The sequence below is a fragment of the Xyrauchen texanus genome, chromosome 6 (genome assembly GCF_025860055.1).
Source record: "Xyrauchen texanus isolate HMW12.3.18 chromosome 6, RBS_HiC_50CHRs, whole genome shotgun sequence".
In the NCBI taxonomy this organism is placed as follows: Eukaryota; Metazoa; Chordata; class Actinopteri; order Cypriniformes; family Catostomidae; genus Xyrauchen; species Xyrauchen texanus.
Genome location: NC_068281.1, coordinates 16,247,386 through 16,270,484, shown reverse-complemented (window position 1 = coordinate 16,270,484; position 23,099 = coordinate 16,247,386). Strand labels below are relative to the sequence as shown.

At 39.7% G+C, this 23,099-nt stretch overlaps 1 pseudogene and 2 gene segments (V, D, J or C); all 3 read right to left on the bottom strand.

Moving 5' to 3' along the window:
* Window positions 1–1,844: 1,844 nt before the first annotated feature.
* Window positions 1,845–2,360, bottom strand: LOC127645161 (T cell receptor alpha variable 18-like). The segment is given in 2 exon segments: window positions 1,845–2,158; window positions 2,321–2,360. Coding segments are annotated over 2 exon segments (354 nt in total).
* An 8,828-nt stretch (window positions 2,361–11,188) lies between these two features.
* Window positions 11,189–11,670, bottom strand: LOC127645160 (T cell receptor alpha variable 9-2-like). The segment is given in 2 exon segments: window positions 11,189–11,550; window positions 11,631–11,670. Coding segments are annotated over 2 exon segments (402 nt in total).
* Window positions 11,671–15,787: 4,117 nt separating this feature from the next.
* LOC127645159 (T cell receptor alpha variable 3-like) lies at window positions 15,788–17,349 on the bottom strand (annotated as a pseudogene).
* Window positions 17,350–23,099: the final 5,750 nt, after the last annotated feature.

The following is a 23,099-nucleotide window of genomic DNA, read 5'->3' as shown; positions in this document are numbered from 1 at the left end:
CTGTGTGTGTGAGTGTGTGTGTGTGTGTGTGTGTGTGTGTGTGTGTGTGTGTGAGTGTGAGTGTGTGTGTGTGTGTGTGTGTTATTACTATCAATACCAGAAAAACAGCTTGTAAATCATACATACCACATTTTTTTACATTTATGTATTTAAGTGATGGATAGGTTTAGGGGATAGAAAATACAGTTTGTACAGTATAAAAATCATTATGGAAATTCCCCATAAAACATGGAAAACCGACATTGCGTGTGCGCGCGCACGTGAGTGTGTGGACCCCCTGGCAACCCCAAATATAAAACTCTAGTTCCGCCACTGCTCCGCAGCAGGCATTTATCCCTTTCGGAGGCTTGATTAGCCTGGTAAAGGACAGGGTGTGTAGAATCACGACCCGGCCCTGCCACAGTCCACAAATGGTGTTAAACCTGTGGAGTTTTGTTCTATATAAATGTTCAATAAGATCACAAAATGTATGATTAAAATAATAAAGACAAGTACAGGTGAAGAAAAAAAAATTATAATAAAATAAAAACATATGTAGAAACCTTCCAAAATGTATACATAAATGAGACAAATAATCGAAAAAAATAAAAGTAATATAAATTTTACATATAAATGATGTAAGTCATGTGTCAGGAATGTTCTCATTTTAGCATACAAGAAAGGATATACAATTTTGTATTAATAACGCATATTAACGCAACACATTTACCTGCCGTTGTTATAAGAATTAGTAGAATATATCTTTACATGTTATTTTTTTTTTCCCTTATAGACTGTATTATATCTATAGTATGGCCTGTTGTGTAACTATAATGTAGGTGGTAATTGTGGGAGTGGTTTGTGACAATTAGACCTCCATATGGAAACTGAGATGACTGTGCCAATATCAAACCAGCAATTCATCTTCATGCATTGTACAGTACGTTCAAATCAGTGATGCCGTTTTTCTTCTCACTGCATTGAGTTAGTAACGCCTAAATATACCATGTGATTTCTGTATTCAGATTTAGTCAAAATAAAAAGTGAAGCTACCACATATTTTTGTGGTGCTTCTATGACTCTTTTGCCTTCTGATTTGACCTAAGGGTAGGGTTGAGCCAACTGTGCGTAAATTAGGATGTAAAAATAAAACTAAGGGCTTAGAAACTCCTAGTAAGTTTGTAACCCAGTCAGTGCTAATTTGGATGCAACTGCAGTTCTTAAGGCAAGACTTAGCATGTAGGTATTAAGCTGTTTGTATAGTAACATGTCGTCACATAATAAGATGATTACCTTTATTGATCCAATAAATAATGGGAAACATACTCTCACATGTGACCCTGCGAAAAGAAAAATGCCAACCTAAGTGCTCAACCTCAACAAAGGAATGCTGCTCATCTTTATAGGGGACTAAACCAATTGCTGCTGCCAAATGCGCTGGTGAATAAACTGGAAAGCTTATTTAAAATCTTTGAGTATACAGCCTACAGTGAAAGGCAACCAGGAGCAGGGATACAGTAATAGTGTAATTCTATGAAACTAGATTGTGCCATGTTGAAAAAGGAGATGTATGTAGTGGAGAGATGGCCCATTTTGTGTTATGTGGATTAATGTGGATATGATTGTCTGCGGCACTATTACAGCAGTCTTACAGCATAAACACTGAATAAACTGACATAAAGTAGTAATTTTTCAGCAAAATAATTTGTAATTTGGTAACTTTTAGCAGGTGTTTCATATCTTGCCATGAACAGGGGTTTTGCAGTGTGCGTAACATAACCGTGGTTTGATTCTTACTTGATGATTAAAGACTGTTCAAAGCAATAATTTTGTGAGTTTTTGTAAAGCCTCTCAATCATTTTGTATCATTGTGCTGCTCTAAGAGCACAGTAATAGAGAGCTGAATCTGACAGAGCTGCTGTTTCAATAATGAGTTCAGTGGATGAATAGGATGTAGTTGCCTGAAAGTGAGGATCTAGAATTTTATCATAACTGGTCAATGATCGAGCACCTTTCCGCAATAAACAATGAGGTACTTTGTTGGGATATTCTCGATACCAGTAAAGCATAACATTACTGCTGCTTGTATCATATGTGCAGCTCAGTGTCACAGACTCTCCTTCACTCCTGATTATTTTAGAATCCTTGTCTTTTGGTCCGATGCTGTCAGCAAATACACCTGCAAGGAATTGGTTATATTTCAGAAGACTTTAATCAAATATGTCTCTTTTTATTGGTACATTAAAAAATATATCAAAATATGACATTCTGTGATTCTATATTCAAAGATCTGGTAGTTCACATATTAGAGTTTGACACTGAGATTTTAAATGCACTTTACCTGGTACTATTATAAGAATGAGTGGAACATATCTCTCCATGTTAATTTTAGTATACATATATATAATTACTGTCTTGGTGAATTAAAGTTGATAAATGTATGCAGAGGAGAGATGACTTGATGTGAAGTTGTAATATGGGTGTGGTTTTTTAGACCACCCTCTCGTCTTCCTCACAAATACTGAGATAGTAAGTCAACACTCAGCTTCCTGTTGATGTATTTATTATACAAGAAACTCAGTGTCAAATGTCTTCTTGTCACTACATATAAATATCCTCCTCCACTGGTCCAATTTTATTGGCACATGTGGTAATAATGATGTTTTCTGCTTAGATAAATAAGAAAAGTTGAAGCTCATGCTGTGTTGTCATTTCTCCAAAAACTAAATTTTAGGTTTACGGGTTTACAGTGAAATATCTTTGAGATGAGCTTTTGTACTTTATCTGCTTTTCCAGATTGGTTTTTTGATAAAATATTGAATATATTTTTGAAAGTTATAATGTTGATGTCTGTATCCAGGAGATTGGGGCTTGAACTTGTGGCATTGTGTTCACATCCTAATATTACTGTCTCATATTTGTGTCTTATTGTACCACATATCAAGAAGAAAATAAAAAAGGATTCATTGTCATGAAAAAAATCTCATATTGCACAAAATCTTAATGCTCCTACAAATAAGCTTCATTTCCTGATGGAGATGAAGACGAGGCAGCTGATTTTAAGGAGCAATTTCACTCAGTTTTAAGGTCAGCAGAAAATGCATCATGGTACAATAATCTATACGTACATCATAAATATTTTGTGTAGTGTAAGATTTTTTTCATGACAATTAATATATATTTTTTTTACCCAAGTAAAGGATCAATATTCTATAGGAGTTCAAAAAGAGAACCATGTGTTTACATTTCAACTAACTTTATGATTATGCATTTTCAATTCTTTATTAAGAATTTATAGAGCAATATGGCCATCTGCTGATGCGTACTGAACATGTGAATTCATACAGATAAAATGGTGTGGTCTATCTAAAGTGTTTGAATATCTCTGATAGAATTTCCCCCCCTAGTGTTGCTGTGAAATTAAGATTTCTCAGGCAACATCTGCACTGAAAATAGACAAATTTGTAAAACTGATCAGAAATGATAATTATAGTCTAATATATAATCTAAATCTATAAGTATTAAAAATAAACTGATAAAAAATTATTCAGCTACATTTACCTTGGGAAATCCTCATGACATTTTTTCTGATATTGTTTCCCCATGTCTGTACACTGTATAGTCAAATCTGAACAAGAACATGAACTGTGACGAAAGCATTTTAATTACTGATAATTTACCATACATGACTGCATGCTTCAGAACAAAGTCTGATGGTCTATCAATGCTAATTTGTATCAACTTATTCAATAATATCAATATACTAATTAATGAAAACAAAATGAATAATTCTGGTTTATTAACAATTTAGAAGTACATTTAGTGCATACAACAACCACAGCCAGAAAGCTTTTAATCTAAAATCAGATATTAAACATAGAATGTATAGTGATTATGTGTTGTTAACTGCTGAGTCGTGTTTTTTATGGTGTGAAGAGTTTTTCCTGTCACTGTGGGCTGCAGGGCGCAGTAGTATAGAGCAGAGTCTGATACTGCAGCAGAGCAGATCTCTAGATCCACACTAGTGCTTTCTTTTCTGTGTTTGATGGAGATTCCAGAAACTGAGCTTCATTAATAAATCCTGAGTAATCCAGTATAAGGAACTGTGGAGGCAAACCTGTGTATTGCCGATACCAGTGAAGACTATCAACAGAACCAGTGTAGTTACAAGAGAGTGTCACATTCTCACTCTCAGTGGCAATTATTGCATCGCTATACGGCATGATAACATCTCTGGCTCTGTTTCCTACAAAAAAACAATCGAGCATAATTACAATATTCTGTATATATAATACATTTATTTACAGTATTGCAAATGTATGTAATATTGTGATGTAATGATACTTGTAATATTTTACCTTCAGTTAAAGTCAGTAATATAAGTATAAAAGCCAACATGGCAGTAGATAAAGTACAGGTTAAATCAAACATCTGCTGCTTCTCCCAGTGATCTGTGATGTCAAGTCAAATCAAGTCAATTTTATTTGTATAGCGCCTTTCACAACACACATCGTTTCAAAGCAGCTTTACAGAATATTAGCATTAACAGACGATAAGAACTGTAATATCTATAAAGTCGATTAATCATCATTGTGTAATTTAGATAAAATACGAATTTTAATAGTGTTTATAAATAATTAAATGATAATTGTATTAATAACCCCAATGAGCAAGCTGTAGGCGACTGTGGCAAGGAACACAAAACTCCATAAGATGTAGATTAATGGAGAAAAATAACCTTGGGAGAAACCAGACTCACTGTGGGGGCCAGTTCCCCTCTGGCTATGGGTGGATGTGGATGTGATGTGGATTCCTAGTTTAACTGATAATGTTTTACCTGCCTGTATTAAGCTCCATCTTATAATATATATGTAGCCTTCTAAAATGACAGAAATGAACATACATTAGGTACAGTTAGACAGGAAAAAGTGACTGATGGATCAATATTCCATATCCAAATCATCTAGATATTTAGGATTATCTTTAGGAAAAGCAAGTTTAGGTCTCTCAGGCCTGTGGTTGCAGAAACACTGAAAATGCCAAATTTATATAAATAGACAAACAGTGATTGAATGTGTGACAGCCATGTTATCTCAACCTGGACCCCTAATCAGAGTACCAACTTAAATAATTTATGTATTTGAACATATCTGCACTTGGCTTCTTTACATGTAGCCAACTGAAGATATGCTAAAATATATGTCTGTGTGTTTTTTGGTCATGTCTGAAGACCCTCTTTGTGATTGTATTTTCTATGATTATTTTAAATAATATTCCCCTAAAAGCTTCTCTTAAGTGTTTTGCATGAGTAAAATTTGTAGTGGTCATTAGCTAAAGCCTGATTGTAAATTGTTAGTTATCAGCTATCCCTTGCACAGAGTAGATATAGGTAATATAATAAATTGATCCCAATTGCTTGAGCAGTAGTGCATCCAAAGCATACAGCATTATTGATACTACCAGTATGAAAAATGCTGGAAATACTGGAAAATTATAAGGGATTTCTACAGTGGCTTATTGTGTTAATGATTTTCCTGTCACTGAGAGCACCAGATCCCCATAGGTATTCTTTTCATTAACTTTTCAAAGAATCGAGGATCTAAATCTACAATTTTGGAATGTTGTGAAACTTTCCCTGTTGCATGTAGTATGATTAAAAGAAATTCTGGAGCTGATCCTGGATATTGACGATAACTGCAGACTAATTGCTGAGGTGTAGTTACAGGACAGAATTATATTTTCTCCCTCTTCCCCAGACACCTGAGTTTGAACTGGCATGATGACATTACCAAAGCTGTCATCTGCAAGCAGGAAGATAAATAACAAATTCATGGCATTTTATATTACATTTTCTTAATATTCTGAAGGAAGAGCAAAGAAAGAAAGGAACACAGTTGTGACATTCAGGAATTAAATGCTTACATGCTAAAGAACAAATTAAAGGCAAATCAAAGCACATTATTTTTCAGGATTATGTATTCGTTCAGCTGCTGCACAAACTGATAATGAAGTAAACATTAATTCATGTGTCTATCAGTGGACGTTTCAAGTTACAGTAGCTCCTCCCCTTAAAACTGCAATACATAATTTTTAAAGCAGATCACCACAGTGGTGTTAAAAAAGAAAATATAGAATCTTAACATCTCTCCTACCAGTATATATAAAATTATATACATACTGTAAAACCAGTATGAGGCTACGGGGTACAGAAATCAGTATGTATGGCAGCAGTGATGAGTAACAATGACAACCAGTGCCTATAAATTACCAACTGTATTTTAATGGTATCAATAACTTTCTTCCAGTGCTGTGGTGGATATTAGCTGGACAAGGGGTCAGATAAATTTGCATCTTTATCTACATGCGCTGGTCATATAATATAGAATATCATCAAAAAGTTGATTTTTTTCCGTAATTCCATTCAAAAAGTGAAACTTGGATATTATATTCATTAATTACACACAGACTGTTATATTTCAAATGTTTATTTCATTTAATTGTGATGATTAAAACTGACAACTAATGAAAATCCCAAATTCAGTATCTCCGAAAATTAGAATATTACTTAAGACCAATACAAAAAAAGGATTTTTAGAAATGTTGGCCAACTGAAAAGTATGAACATGAAAATTATGAGCATGTACAGCACTCAATACTTAGTTGGGGCTCCTTTTGCCTGAATTACTGCAGCAATGTGGCGTGGCATGGTGTCGATCAGTCTGTGGCACTGCTCGGGTGTTATGAGAGCCCAGGTTGCTCTGATAGTGGCCTTCAGCTCTTCTGCATTGCTGGGTCTGGCGTATCGCATCTTCCTCTTCAAAATACCCCATATGTTTTCTATAGGGTTAAGGTCAGGCCAGTTAAGAACAGGGATACCGTTGTCCTTAAACCAGGTACTGGTAGCTTTGGCACTGTGTGCAGGTGCCAAGTCCTGTTGGAAAATGAAATCTGCATCTCCATAAAGTTGGTCAGCAGCAGGAAGCATGAAGTGCTCTAAAACTTCCTGGTAGATGGCTGCATTGACCTTGGACCTCAGAAAACACAGTGGACCAAATCCAGCAGATGACATGGCACACCAAACCATCACTGACTGTGGAAACTTTACACTGGACTTCAAGCAACGTGGATTCTGTGCCTCTCCTCTCTTCCTCCAGACTCTGGGACCTTGATTTCCAAAGGAAATGCAAAATTTACTTTCATTAGAGAACATAACTTTGGACCACTCAGCAGCAGTCCAGTCATTTTTGTGTTCTGACGCTGTGTCTTGTTCAAGAGTGGCTTGACACAAGGAATGCGACAGCTGAAACCCATGTCTTGCATACGTCTGTGCGTGGTGGTTCTTGAAGCACTGACTCCAGCTGCAGTCCACTCTTTGTGAATCTACCCCACATTTTTGAATGGGTTTTGTTTCACAATCCTCTCCAGGGTGCAGTTATCCCTGTTGCTTGTACACTTTTTTCTACCACATCTTTTCCTTCCCTTCGCTGAACAGCCAGCCTCTTTAGCAATGACCTTTTGTGTCTTGGCCTCCTTGTGCAAGGTGTCAATGGTTGTCTTTTGGACAGCTGTCAAGTCAGCAGTCTTCCCCATGATTGTGTAGCCTACAGAACTAGACTGAGAGACCATTTAAAGGCCTTTGCAGGTGTTTTGAGTTAATTAGCTGATTAGAGCGTGGCACCCGGTGTCTTCAATATTGAACCTTTTCACAATATTCTAATTTTTGGAGATACTGATTTTGGGGTTTTTCATTAGTTGTCAGTTATAATCATTAAAATTAAAAGGAATGAACACTTGAAATATATCAGTCTGTGTGGAATGAATGTATACATTATCCAAGTTTCACTTTTTGAATGGAATTCCAGAAATAAATCAAACTTTTTGATGATATTCTAATTATATGACCAGCACCTGTATCTGTTGCTCCTTCAGTTGTTTGTAAACACATTGGAGATACGTAGAGATTGTGCCAAGTCCAAAGTTGACACAAGATATATGTGATTTTATACCCAATGTTTTAGGTTCACACACATTATAGTTTGTACAGCGCAGATTCAACTGAAAAACCCAATAATAAAGTCTCAATTCCACTCAGTCAGTCCCGACCAAGTGCACATTCTGCAATTTAAATATTGGATCACTTTCGACCACTTTCTTAGATCTTAAGCAATGCCAATAGGGAAGTCATGTGAATGTCACATTTATTGAATAATAGTGCTTTTGTTTCCCCTATCCTTTTTTACATTTATTTTCAGCTGGTGTTGTCATATCTTATGTTCAGAAGTTTTGTGGCTCATATACCTGTGGTTTTAATCAAATTTGATTATAGCAATTTCAAAGCAACATGTGTGTGAGTTTTTGTAAAGCCTCCCAGGCACTTTACTTCACTGTGCTTCTACTCTTAGGGCACAGTAATAGAGAGCTGAATCTGACAGAACTGCTTCATCAATAGTGAGTGAAGTGGATGTATCAGAAGTAGTCGACTGAAATCGTTTGTTTATTGTAGCCTGATTGCTGCTCCGGTATCGAGCACCTTTGTACAGTAAATATTCAGGTTCTCTTTTTGGATACTGTCTATACCAATAAAGATAAACATAATTGCTAAGTGTATCATATGAACAACTCAGTGTCACACGCTCTTCGTTCCTGTAAATATTAGTCTCTTTGTCTGTAGGTTGAATACTGTCAGAACAGACATCTGAAAGAGAAAAGGTCAGATTTTAAATATCTGTATTATCAACTCGAGATATCAGGGTTATCATTGAAAAACATAATCAACAAATGTAGTTTTCTTTCCAAAGCCATATGATTTCAGTATTCTAATCCAACATAATTAAATATGCGCATGGTCAAAACATTTTAATCTACAGCATATTTGAGTCCCATGCAGATTAAAATCTTTCTTGGTACCTGGTATTATTAAAAGAATCAGTAGAGTAAATATTTCCATGATGAGAACATTAGCTTTTAAACCATGTCATAACTGGCTTTATTAATTGAATTCGGAAAGGTAAATGCAGTTGAGTGATAGCCTGTTGTGTAGCATTGATGTGGATGACTGTGGGTGTGGTCTCTGGCATTTAGAACACCCTCTGTTTTTTCACAGTAAAGTACTCCCTCTTGATGTTATACATGAGGAACTCGGTGGTCCAGTTCAGATCAGTAAACATCCTTTCAATATGATGTTTAATTTTATCTTGATCTAATTGGAAAGAAAGCCCATTATTTTACTAAATATGATCTTAAAATATGCAGTGAATAAATTCAGATTTAGATCAAGACACATGATTGTATTTCAGTACATAAACACTCTGCAAAATAACTGACTGCTTTGCTTATTAATAAAATGTATTCTTACCTCAACATGCTGTGAGACTCATTAATATGCACTTCTATAGCACAAGAACATCATCCGGTGTTCATTGTTTATGTGATATAAGTAATGAAATGCTGGTTCAAGGATTTTAAGATGGGAGCTACCATTTTTTATAAATTTTACCCACTAAAGGTTTTGTAGGCAGACTTGAATGTATAACAAATTGATCTGTGAATGTAAGAATTTCCCATAATAACATTAACTAAAATGTAAGTTTTGCTTTACTATAAGCTACTATTCAGAATACAATAATATGGTACAAAGGAAATAAGATTCACAAGTCATGTGGTGTGGTAAATTGTCTTTAATAAATAATAATACAACAATGAAGAGTAAAAGCAAAAGAGTAAGAGTAAAGTGAAGGTATCATGCAATGTATAACTGATAAATTTTTGCAGTTGTCCAATTCTTCATAAATCTTCAGAAAGAAATTAAATGACCACTTTTTGAAATCCTGTACAGTACTACCACTAGAGCATACATACTGAATAACTTTCACTTCATACAGTAGTAGTATTTGAAACCTTTTTTAAATATTTCTTTATTCACCTCAACTCATTTTCAGCAGGTGTTTCCATATAATAGCTACACGGTGCATGTTTATTTTTTGTTTTGTTTGCTTTGTAGATGACTAAAACTGATGGCCTTGTATATCGATATAACTGCTGTATGATTGAGCACCTTTATCCAATAAATACTGAGGTCCCTTGTTAGGACAATGTACCAGCAAAGCCAAACATGGTTGCTGCTAGTGTCATGTAAGCAACTCAGTGTGACAGACTCTCCTTCACTCCTGATTATAGTGACATCCATGTCTTTTGGTCCAGTGTTGTCAACAAGTACACCCGTAAGGGCATAAAATGAAATTTCGCAAAAGTTCAGTTAAACCTGTCATTTACATTGGAACAGTAAATATCAGTGTTATGAATGAACAACATAAACAATGATACAAAATATTTTACAATATGTTATGTCAATATTCTATAATCTAGTTTAACATTAACATGGTTTGAAGTCAAAACCAACATCATAATTGAGCGTGAATATGATACATTAAGGACACTTTACCTTGTACTATTATAAGAATCAGTATAATGTGCAGTATCTCTACATGGTGAGAAGATTTACTAATAAACATTATCATTATTGGCTTTAGGAATTTAGGTTGAAATATAAATGTATAAATGTAAAGGGGAAATGACCTATTCTTCAGCTATAGTGTGAGTAAATATGGTAGTGGTTGGACATTTAGACCACCTTTTGTATATTTTGTATCAAATCAACAATCGACTTCAGCTACAGTTTTTGTTGTAATTGCTTCCCCTAGTGGCAGATTTCAAATATAATTTTTTTTTATTTTGCTTTTACAAAAATCGATGAATTCATTGATTCATAATGGATCAATTATAATGGAGCAAAACTGTTCCAACTAAGCAGCCATTACAGGAGCTAGAAATGGTACAATAATTTAAATGTATGACTTTAACAACATTTATCATTGCCACTAAAACAATTTTATAATTGTAAAACCAGTGTGATAAATAATATATTTTTATTTATAAATAAATAATCTCATAAGTCTTTATCTTTTTTTACTTTGGTAACATATTTGTGGATTTAAAATCATGGTTAAAAAGCATGACGGCACATTTCAAAATAAAGTTTGGTCTTCTGCAGACATAACATTGAACAGTCCTTTTTTATAAATAATTTAATTTGAACAAACATTAATGCAAATTTAACATTGTAACATTGTTACTCTCAGAGCAGAGTAATTTGTAATCAAAGAGAAAACTAGCATTAGATATTCAAAATAGGCACATTTGCAATTATTTGCTATATTGCGTTAAGACTGTCAGTCAGGTTTTTGTATGGTGTGCAGAGTTTTCCTGTCACTGTGGGCTTCAGGGCGCAGTAGTATAGAGCAGAGTCTGATACTGCAGCAGAGGAGATCTCTAGATCCACACTAGTGCTTTCTTTTCTGTGTTTGATGGAGATTCCAGGAACTGGAGGATCAGCATATCTAGATTTGCCATAGTATTCCAGTATGAGGAACTGTGGAGATGAACCGGTGTATTGCCGATACCAGTGAAGACTATCAACAGAACCAGTGTAGTTACAAGACAGAGTCACACTCTCACGTTCAGTGGCAAATGCTGCATCACTATATGGGGTGATGACTTCTTTAACACTGTTACCTAAAAAAGAAAAAACATATTTGAAAGATTCAGCATATTTAAATAATGAGAATACTGTGATGATATATGTTTAATTTTACCTTCAGTTAATATCAGTAATAAAAGAACAAAAGTCAACATTGTGGTAAAAGAAAAAGGCATAGTGTGCCTCTGCTGCTTGCCTCAGTGATCTGTGATGATGAGCTCCACCCCTGAACATAACTCTCACAAAATGTAAATGACAGGAAGGAACACACTAGGTATAGTTAGAGATTAAATACCAATAGAAACCAACATGGGTTAACTAGGTTAAAACGTAAAGAAAATAAACACAACCAAGAAGTGTACTTAAAACAAGGATTGTGGTCCCGAGAAAGTACAAACATAGCACCAATGTGCAATCAATCAATTTAGGCTAATTCTTTTTAAAATGAGAAATGTTTGAACAACAGCAATAAAAACAGTAATAATATTTCAGTGAAAAGACATTGGAATGTTTTAATTGTAATTTTTTTATTTATCTTACTTAGTGCCCACCAGATGGCAATCAAATCTTATTGGAAGAGGACTACTTGAATTGTAACTATTCCATTCTGAAAATATATATGGTATCTCTATTTTATAGACACTTGAAAGACAATGTTTGTTTGTTCCTTTTGTCAATGTAGAATGAAAGGTTTCTTTTTTTTTTGTACATGTGAACGCACTTGACAGTGAATTGTGCTTCAGACTCTTTTTATGCATGCGTGGGTTTTTGTACAGTGTAGTTCATTTTCCTGTCACTGTGGGCTCCAGGGCACAGTAGTACATTGCAGAGTCTGTCATTTTAGCTGAGGATATCTCCAGATCCACGTGGGTTCTCTTTTCGTTCACATTTGCAGAAAACCGAGGATCTAGATCCACAACTTTAGACTTCTGTAAAACTTTCCCAGTGGCATGTAGAATGACAAAAAAAATTCAGGAGATGATTCAGGTTATTGCCGATACCAAAATAGACTGCTTGCTGAAGAGTAGCTACAGGAAATAATTATGTTTTCCCCCTCTGCTTCATGCATCTGAGTTTGAACTGGTATGATGACATTTCCAAAGCTGTCACCTGCAGAAAAAAAGGTTGTCAATACTTGTAAATCTCATCAAGAAAAACAAAAACAAATGTGCAAAAAAAATAAAAAATACAATATGAGTGTTAGGAATAGAATAATTACATGCAAGAGAACATAGAAAAACAAAATAACAAAGCATCATTTGTTTTTCAGAATGTAGTATTAGTTCATCTGCAGCACAAACTATAACTGATTTTCTTTTTTTGTGTGTCTAGCATAGGATATCTCCAGCTAGCACCTCCCCTTAAAGCCGCAATCCAGAATTACTAAAGAACCATCTTTCTTATCCAACAATGCATGTGTTAATGATATTGAAGAACACGGATATCTGAATTTGACATTGACTAGAAGCTGTATTTATTTAAATGAAATATACATAATGGGTGACATGGTAATATAATACCTTCAGTTGATGACAGCTGTATAATAATTTGGATCAACATGTTTAATCACTAAACTGGCAGGCCCAAGCTAAATACAGAGATGCTCCACATAGAATTGTGTAATGCTGAACTTTACCAGCTCTGTGCTATAATTTCTGTGCTCAGCTCCTGCTCTTGTCATGCTGCTACATTGATTATCTATTAGAAAGGCTGAATTCAGCAAAAATGTCACTATCCATTTTATCTGTATTGTGGGCAGAGGTTTTCTGAGTTAATCTGGCCCTTGTTACATGCCTATGATTGACAAACTTGACCCATTACCTATCTAGTAAAGGGGATGTATTTAGATGGGCTCCTGGCAGGAATAAATGCTCTTTGGTGTAGATGGCACTCATATACTGTAAAAAGTGTTTGAAAGTGATAGGACTGATCAGTAAGGTTCACAGTTTTGCATTTCAATGCTAAAGAATTTCTTTATAATTAACATCCAGAAGACATTTTTCTACAAGAATGTGTGCGTATCTTTTGTTTCTTGTCGTTTTATTGATTTCTGATTAAACTGTAGAAATGTATATAACATGAGATAACGTGAGAATTATGAGACAATAAATGCTGAATAATAATCTTACATTCCCCCCTATTCACAGGTGTAACCACATTCTCTTTACAGACCCTTTGTGTTTTACAAAAAAATGTATGTGGTTTGATTAAATAATGTTCAAAGCAAAACAAATTTTGTGAGTTTTTGTAAAGCCTCTCAGGCATGTTGTATCACTGGGCTCCAACTCTAAGTGCACAGTAATAGAGAGCTGAATCTGACAGAGCTGCTTTTACAATAGTGAGTTCAGTGGATGATTGGGATGTAGCTGACTTAAATCCATCTGGTATATCCTCATTTCTGTATGATCGAGCACCTTTATACAGTAAATATTGAGGTTCTCTGTTAGGATACTGTCTGAACCAGTATAGCATAACATTACTGCTGCTTGTATCATATGTGCAGCTCAGTGTCACAGACTCTCCTTCGCTCCTGATTATTTTAGAATCCTTGTCTTTTGGTCCGATGCTGTCAGCAAATACACCTGCAAGGGATTGGTTATATTTCAGAAGACTTCAATCAAATATCTCTCTTTTTATTGGTACATTAAAAAATATAACAAATATATCAAAATATGACATTCTGTGATTCTATATTCTAAGATCTGGTAGTTCACATATTAGAGTTTGACACTGAGATTTTAAATGCACTTTACCTGGTACTATTATAAGAATGAGTGGAACATATCTCTCCATGTTCATTTTAGTATAGATATATATATAATTACTGTCTTGGTGAATTAAAGTAGATAAATGTATGCAGAGGAGAGATGACTTGATGTGAAGCTGTAATATGGGTGTGGTTTTTTAGACCACCCTCTCTTCTTCCTCACAAATACTGAGATAGTAAGTCAACACTCAGCTTCCTGTTGATGATTATACAAGAAACTCAGTGTCAAACGTCTTCTTGTCACTACATATATATATCCTCCTCCGCTGGTCCAATTTTATTTGCACATGTGGTAATAATGATGTTTTCAGCTTAGATAAATAAGAAAAGTTGAAGCTCATGCTGTGTTGTCATTTCTCCTAAAACTACATTTTAGGTTTACGGGTTTACAGTGAAATATCTTTGAGATGAGCTTTTGTACTTTATCTGCTTTTCCAGATTGGTGTTTTGATAAAATATTGAATATATATTTTGAAAGTTATAATGTTGATGTCTGTATCCAGGAGAGTGGGGCTTGAACTTGAGGCATTGTGTTCACATCCTAATATTACTGTCTCATATCTGTGTCTTATTTTACCACACATCAAGAAGAAAATAAAAAAGGATTCATTGTCATGAAAAAATCTCATATTGCACAAAATCTTTATGCTCCTACATATACGCTTCATTTCCTGATGGAGATGAAGACGAGGCAGCTGAGTTTAAGGAACAATTTCACTCAGTTTTAGGTCAGCAGAAAATTCATCATGGTCCAATAATCTATACGTACATCATTAATATTTTGTGCAGTATAAGATTTATTTCATGACAATTAATATAGTTTTTTTTTTTACCCAAGTAAAGGATCAATATTCTATATGAGTTCAAAAACAGAACCATGTGTTTACATTTCAACTAACTTTATGATCATGCATTTTCAATTCTTTATAAAGAATTTATAGAGCAATATGGCCATCTGCTGATGCGTACTGAACATGTGAATTCGTACAGATAAAATGGTGTGGTCTATCTAAAATGTTTGAATATCTCTGATAGAATTTCCCCCCCCCCCTAGTGGTGCTGTGAAATTAAGATTTCTCAGACAACATCTGCACTGACAATAGACAAATTTGTAAAACTGATCAGAAATGATAATTATAGTCTAATATATAATCTAAATCTATAAGTATTAAAAATAAACTGATACAAAATTATTAAGCTACTTTTACCTTGGGGAATCTTCATGACATTTTTTCTGATATTGTTTCCCCATGTCTGTACACTGAATAGTCAAATCTGAACTGTTACGAAAGCATTTTAATTACTGATATTTTACCATACATGACTGCATGCTTCAGAACAAAGTCTGATGGTCTATCAATGCTAATTTGTATCAACTTATTCAATAATATCAATATACTAATTAATGAAAACAAAATGAATAATTCTGTTTTATTAACATTTTAAAAGTAAATTTAGTGCATACAACAACCACAGCCAGAAAGCTTTAAATCTAATATCAGATATTAAACATAGAATGTATAGTGATTATGTGTTGTTAACTGCTGAGTCGTGTTTTTTATGGTGTGAAGAGTTTTTCCTGTCACTGTGGGCTGCAGGGCGCAGTAGTATAGAGCAGAGTCTGATACTGCAGCAGAGGAGATCTCTAGATCCACACTAGTGCTTTCTTTTCTGTGTTTGATGGAGATTCCAGAAACTGAGCTTCAGTAATAAATCCTGAGTAATCCAGTACAAGGAACTGTGGAGGCAAACCTGTGTATTGCCGATTCCAGTGAAGACTATCAACAGAACCAGTGTAGTTACAAGAGAGTGTCACATTCTCACTCTCAGTGGCAATTATTGCATCGCTATACGGCATGATAACATCTCTGGCTCCGTTTCCTACAAAAATAACATTTGAGCATAATTACAATATTCTAAATATATAATACATTTGTTACAGTATTGCACATGTATGTAATATTGTGATGTAATGATACTTGTAATATTTTACATTCAGTTAAAGTCAGCAATATAAGTATAAAAGCCAACATGGCAGTAGATAAAGTACAGGTTAAATCAAACATCTGCTGCTTCTCCCAGTGATCTGTGATGTGGATTCCTAGTTTAACTGATAATGTTTTACCTGCCTGTATTAAGCTCCACCTCATAATATATATGTAGCCTTCTAAAATGACAGAAATTAACATACATTAGGTACAGTTAGACAGGAAAAAGTGACTGATGGATCAATATTCCATATCCAAATCATCTAGATATTTAGGATTATCTTTAGGAAAAGCAAGTTTAGGTCTCTCAGGCCTGTGATGGCAGAAACACTGAAAATGCCACATTTATATAAATAGACAAACAGTGATTGAATGTGTGACAGCCATATTATCTCAACCTGGACCCCTAATCAGAGTACCAACTTAAATAATTTATGTATTTGAACATATCTGCACTTGGCTTCTTTACATATAGCCAACTGAAGATATGCTAAAATATATGTCTGTGTGTTTTTTGGTCATGTCTGAAGACCCTCTTTGTGATTGTATTTTATATGATTATTTTAAATAATATTCCCCTAAAAAGCTTCTCTTAAGTGTTTTGCATGAGTAAAATGTGTAGTGATCATTAGCTAAAGCCTGATTGTAATTTGTTAGTTATCAGCTATCCCTTGCACAGAGTAGATATAGGTAATATAATAAATTGATCCCAATTGCTTGAGCAGTAGTGCATCCAAAGCATACAGCATTATTGATACTACCAGTATGAAAAATGCTGGAAATACTGGAAAATTATAAGGGATTTCTACAGTGGCTTTTTGTGTTCATGATTTTCCTGTCACTGAGAGCACCAGATCCACATAGGTATTCTTTTCATTAACTTTTCAAAGAATCGAGGATCTAAATCTACAATTTTGGAATGTTGTGAAACTTTCCCTGTTGCATGTAGTATGATTAAAAGAAATTCTGGAGCTGATCCTGGATATTGACGATAACTGCAGACTAATTGCTGAGGTGTAGTTACAGGACAGAATTATATTTTCTCCCTCTTCCCCAGACACCTGAGTTTGAACTGGCATGATGACATTACCAAAGCTGTCATCTGCAAGCAGGAAGATAAATAACAAATTCATGGCATTTTATATTACATTTTCTTAATATTCTGAAGGAAGAGCAAAGAAAGAAAGGAACACAATTGTGACATTCAGGAATTAAATGCTTACATGCTAAAGAACAAATTAAAGGCAAATCAAAGCACATTATTTTTCAGGATTATGTATTCGTTCAGCTGCTGCACAAACTGGTAATGAAGTAAACATTAATTCATGTGTCTATAAGTGGCGTTTCAAGTTACAGTAGCTCCTCCCTTAAAACTGCAATACATAATTTTTAAAGCAGATCACCACAGTGGTGTTAAAAAAGAAAATATAGAATCTTAACATCTCTCCTACCAGTATATATAAAATTATATACATACTGTAAAACCAGTATGAGGCTACGGGTACAGAAATCAGTATGTATGGCAGCAGTGATGAGTAACAATGACAACCAGTGCCTATAAATTACCAACTGTATTTTAATGGTATCAGTAACTTTCTTCCAGTGCTGTGGTGGATATTAGCTGGACAAGGGGTCAGATAAATTTGCATCTTTATCTACATGTGCTGGTCACATAATTAGAATATCATCAAAAAGTTGATTTATTTCAGTAATTCCATTCAAAAGTGAAACTTGGATATTATATTCATTCATTACACACAGACTGTTATATTTCAAATGTTTATTTCATTTAATTGTGATGATTAAAACTGACAACTAATGAAAATCCCAAATTCAGTATCTCCGAAAATTAGAATATTACTTAAGACCAATACAAAAAAGGATTTTTAGAAATGTTGGCCAACTGAAAAGTATGAACATGAAAAGTATGAGCATGTACAGCACTCAATACTTAGTTGGGTCTCCTTTTGCCTGAATTACTGCAGCAATGCGGCGTGGCATGGAGTCGATCAGTCTGTGGCACTGCTCGGGTGTTATGAGAGCCCAGGTTGCTCTGATAGTGGCCTTCAGCTCTTCTGCATTGTTGGGTCTGGCGTATCGTATCTTCCTCTTCACAATACCCCATAGATTTTCTATAGGGTTAAGGTCAGGCGAGTTTGCTGGTCAATTAAGAACAGGGATACCATGGTCCTTAAACCAGGTACTGGTAGCTTTGGCACTGTATGCAGGTGCCAAGTCCTGTTGGAAAGTGAAATCTGCATCTCCATAAAGTTGGTCAGCAGCAGGAAGCATGAAGTGCTCTAAAACTTCCTGGTAGACGGCTGCATTGACCTTGGACCTCAGAAAACAGAGTGGACCAACATCAGCAGATGACATGGCACCCCAAACCATCACTGACTGTGGAAACTTTACACTGGACTTCAAGCAACGTGGATTCTGTGCCTCTCCTCTCTTCCTCCAGACTCTGGGACCTTGATTTCCAAAGGAAATGCAAAATTTTCTTTCATCAGAGAACATAACTTTGGACCACTCAGCAGCAGTCCAGTCCTTTTTGTGTTCTGACGCTGTGTCTTGTTCAAGAGTGGCTTGACACAAGGAATGCGACAGCTGAAACCCATGTCTTGCATACTGTCACGAACCCCTTTCCTCTGCCCCATCTCAGCTTCCTCACACACGCACACATACACTTCCCGCTCCCTCGCTCCGCCCCCTTGAGCGCGTACGCTCTTTTTTTCCTCCCTCGAGCACTCACGCTCTTTATGCTATTACGAGCTCTCGCTCGTAAACTCTCTCCCCCCTCTGACTCATGTTCGCACTCGCTATCAGCCTGAACATTATGACCACCTACACTCACGCGCATCCAATCCCCACACATTGGATTCACCTGCACTCGTCTCGTCACCTGTCATTGTTTGCACCTGCACTCGCCCCTATAAATTACACTATCCTTCCGTTTGTATCTTGTTGGTTATTGTTCTAGTTTACCCCTTCGCTTTGCCACCGCTAGTGTTCCCCTAGTTCCCTTGTTTTTTCATCCCGCTAGTCCCGTCTAGTTCTGCTTGTTTCCTGGCTTCGACCTCCCGCTCTCGTTGACCACTCTCTCCCGGATTTGCCCCTTTGTTCTGCTCTGATTCCCCGGCTCCGACCTCACGCTTCTCGTTGACTACTCTCCATCTGGATTTTCCCCACTGTACCTTCGCCTGCTTTTTTTGCAAATAAAGCAGTTTTGATTCTCATTGTGACTGTCTCGTCTTGTGTGTGTGTGTGTGTGTGTGGGTCACAGAATAACCAACCGCACCGAAGACAGTCACAATGCATCACGCAGTGGATGTACGCAGCTCACTAGAGCGGATTTTTTCTGCACGCTCTGCAACAGGATCTACTGTTGGGAGTCATGATCGCGCGCTCACAGCCCAGGGACAGCAGGTACGTGCGATTTTTGTCACCCTGGTCTACCTGTGTCTGTCCCTGAGCCCGTTTATGCTCCCAATGCATTTCTGAGCGCCGTGAGCCTTCAACCCCCTGAGAGGTTTGACGGCTCTTCGGGCGCTTACCAAGAGTTTGTTATGCTGGGCAGCGGTTATAGAACTAATAGCCGTGCCCTTAACATTATGGACCCAGCGGCCCAACTCTTGGTTTTGCGTCAGGGGAGTCAACCCTTGGAGGCTTATGTTGTGGATTTGTGCCCTGGCTAACCAGGTGAATTTTGATGAGGTGGCTCTAAAAGACATTTTTCAATTTGGACTGAATGAGCCAGCCTCATCATTCATGCCAGGTGGTCGCTGCGCTCTCAACCTGGCTCAGTTTATTGACCTCGCCCTACTGTATGCTGGTTCCTCGTTTACTGTGGGGGAGGCAGATACTGAACCAGCGCTCCACACCACGGCCCCCGCTTCGAAGCCTACCACGGCCCCCGCTTCGAAGCCTACCACGGCCCCCGCTTCGAAGCCTACCACGGCCCCAGTCCCTAAGCCTGACACGGCCCCAGTCCCTAAGCCTGACACGGCCCCAGTCCCTAAGCCTGACACGGCCCCAGTCCCTAAGCCCGCCACGGCCAACGAGCCAGCGCCCATGCCCGCCACGGCCAACGAGCCAGCGCCCATGCCCGCCACGGCCAACGAGCCAGCGCCCATGCCCGCCACGGCCAACGAGCCAGCGCCCATGTCCGCCACGGTCAGCGAGCCAGCGCCTGTAGCCTCGACCGCCCCAGAGCCAGCGCCTGTAGCCTCGACCGTCCCCATGGCCACATCCCCTATGGGCCGAAGACGTAAGAGAAGGAAGAGGGCCCCTTCTTCCCAGTCTCGTCTTGTGCTCAAGACCACAGAGGTTCCCCCAGAGTCTTCCACGGCTCTGCCGACCTCTGCTCCGCCCCCAGAGTCTTCCACGGCTCTGCCGACCTCTGCTCCGCCCCCAGAGTCTTCCACGGCTCTGCCGACCTCTGCTCCGCCCCCAGAGTCTTCCACGGCTCTGCCGACCTCTGCTCCGCCCCCAGAGTCTTCCACGGCTCTGCCGGGTTCTGCTCCGCCCCCAGAGTCTTCCACGGCTCTGCCGGGTTCTGCTCCGCCCCCAGTATCTACCACGGCTCTGTCAGCCTCTGCTCGCCCCTCAGAGCCCTCCCGGGCTCCGCCTCTCGAGCCTCCCAGGGCTCCTCCTCTCGAGCCTCCCAGGGCTCCTCCTCTCGAGCCTCCGAGGGCCCCTCCTCACGAGCCTCCCAGGGCTCCTCCTCTCGAGCCTCCCAGGGCTCCTCCTCTCGAGCCTCCGAGGGCCCCTCCTCACGAGCCTCCCAGGGCTCCTCCTCTCGAGCCTCCCAGGGCTCCTCCTCTCGAGCCTCCCAGGGCTCCTCCTCTCGAGCCTCCCAGGGCTCCTCCTCTCGAGCCTCCGAGGGCCCCTCCTCACGAGCCTCCCAGGGCTCCTCCTCTCGAGCCTCCCAGGGCTCCTCCTCTCGAGCCTCCGAGGGCCCCTCCTCACGAGCCTCCCAGGGCTCCTCCTCTCGAGCCTCCCAGGGCTCCTCCTCTCGAGCCTCCCAGGGCTCCTCCTCTCGAGCCTCCCAGGGCCCCTCCTCTCGAGCCTCCTAGGGCTCCTCCTCACGAGCCTCCCAGAGTTCTACCCCTCAAGTCCCTCAGGGCTCCATCCCTCGAGTCTTTCACGGCTCCACCCCTCAAGCCTCTCACGGCTTCGCCTCTCGAGTCTCTCAGGGCTCCATCCCTCGAGTCTTTCATGGCTCCACCCCTCCAGCCTCTCACGGCTTCGTCTCTCGAGTCTTTCAAGGCTCCCCCCCCCTCAAGCCTCTCGAGCCTCCCAGGGCTCAGCCACTAGAGGCTCCTATGGCTCTGCCTCCCAAGCCTCCTACGGCTCCCCCTCCAGAGCCTCCTACGGCTCCACCTCCCGAGCCTCTCATGGCTCTGCTCCCAAAGACTCCAGAGCTTCCCAGGGCTCCGCCTCTCGAGCCTTCCATGGCTCCACCACCCGAGCCTCCTACGGCTCTGCTCCCTAAGATGCCAGAGCCTTCTAGAGATTCGCCTCCCGAGCCTCCTGCGGCTCCACCTCCCAAGCCTCCTACGGCGCCACCTCCCCCGGCTCCGCCTCCAGAGCCTACCAGGGCTTCACTCCTGGAGCCTTCTACGGCGCCACCTCCCACGGCGTCACCTCCCCCGGCTCTGCCTCTAGAGCCTACCCGGGCTTCGCTCCTGGAGCCTTCTACGGCGCCACCTCCCACAGCGTCACCTCCCTCGGCTCTGCCTCCAGAGCCTTCCAGGACCTCACCTCTGGAGCCTCCTACGGCGCCACCTCCATGGGCTCCACTTCCTGAGTCTTCCAGGCCTTCGCCCCTAAAGCCTCCTTCGGCTCCACCTCCAGAGCCTTCCAGGCCTTCGCCCCTAAAGCCTCCGTCGGCTCCATCTCCAGAGCCTTCCAGGCCTTCGCCCCTAAAGCCTCCGTCGGCTCCACCTCCAGAGCCAACTACGGGGCCGCCTCTGACGACTCCGCCTTTCACGGCTCAGCCCGGTCTTCCTGACCCTCTACCTGTCCTGTGGCCTCTTCCCTGGCCTCCGGACCCTATTCCTGTCCTGTGGTCACCTTCCAGACCCCCGGACCCAGTCCCTGTCCTCCAGTGTCCTTCCAGACCTCCTGACCCAGTCTCTGCCCTATGGCTGCCCCCTAGATCTCCCGACCACCCGCCTGTCCACTATGTTCCCCCTGACCTTGCCTTGAACTGCCCATTGACCCCCATGGACTGTTTAATTTCCCTTTTTGTGCTTTCTGTCCCCTCGGGCTCACACGCTCGTTCTGTCCCCTCGGGCTCACACGCTCGTTCCGTTCCCTCACGCTCCTCGCAGCCGAGCGCGGCCGTCAGGAGCCGTCCTATTCAGAGGGGGGAGTACTGTCACGAACCCCTTTCCTCTGCCCCATCTCAGCTTCCTCACACACGCACACATACACTTCCCGCTCCCTCGCTCCGCCCCCTTGAGCGCGTACGCTCTTTTTTTCCTCCCTCGAGCACTCACGCTCTTTATGCTATTACGAGCTCTCGCTCGTAAACTCTCTCCCCCCTCTGACTCATGTTCGCACTCGCTATCAGCCTGAACATTATGACCACCTACACTCACGCGCATCCAATCCCCACACATTGGATTCACCTGCACTCGTCTCGTCACCTGTCATTGTTTGCACCTGCACTCGCCCCTATAAATTACACTATCCTTCCGTTTGTATCTTGTTGGTTATTGTTCTAGTTTACCCCTTCGCTTTGCCACCGCTAGTGTTCCCCTAGTTCCCTTGTTTTTTCATCCCGCTAGTCCCGTCTAGTTCTGCTTGTTTCCTGGCTTCGACC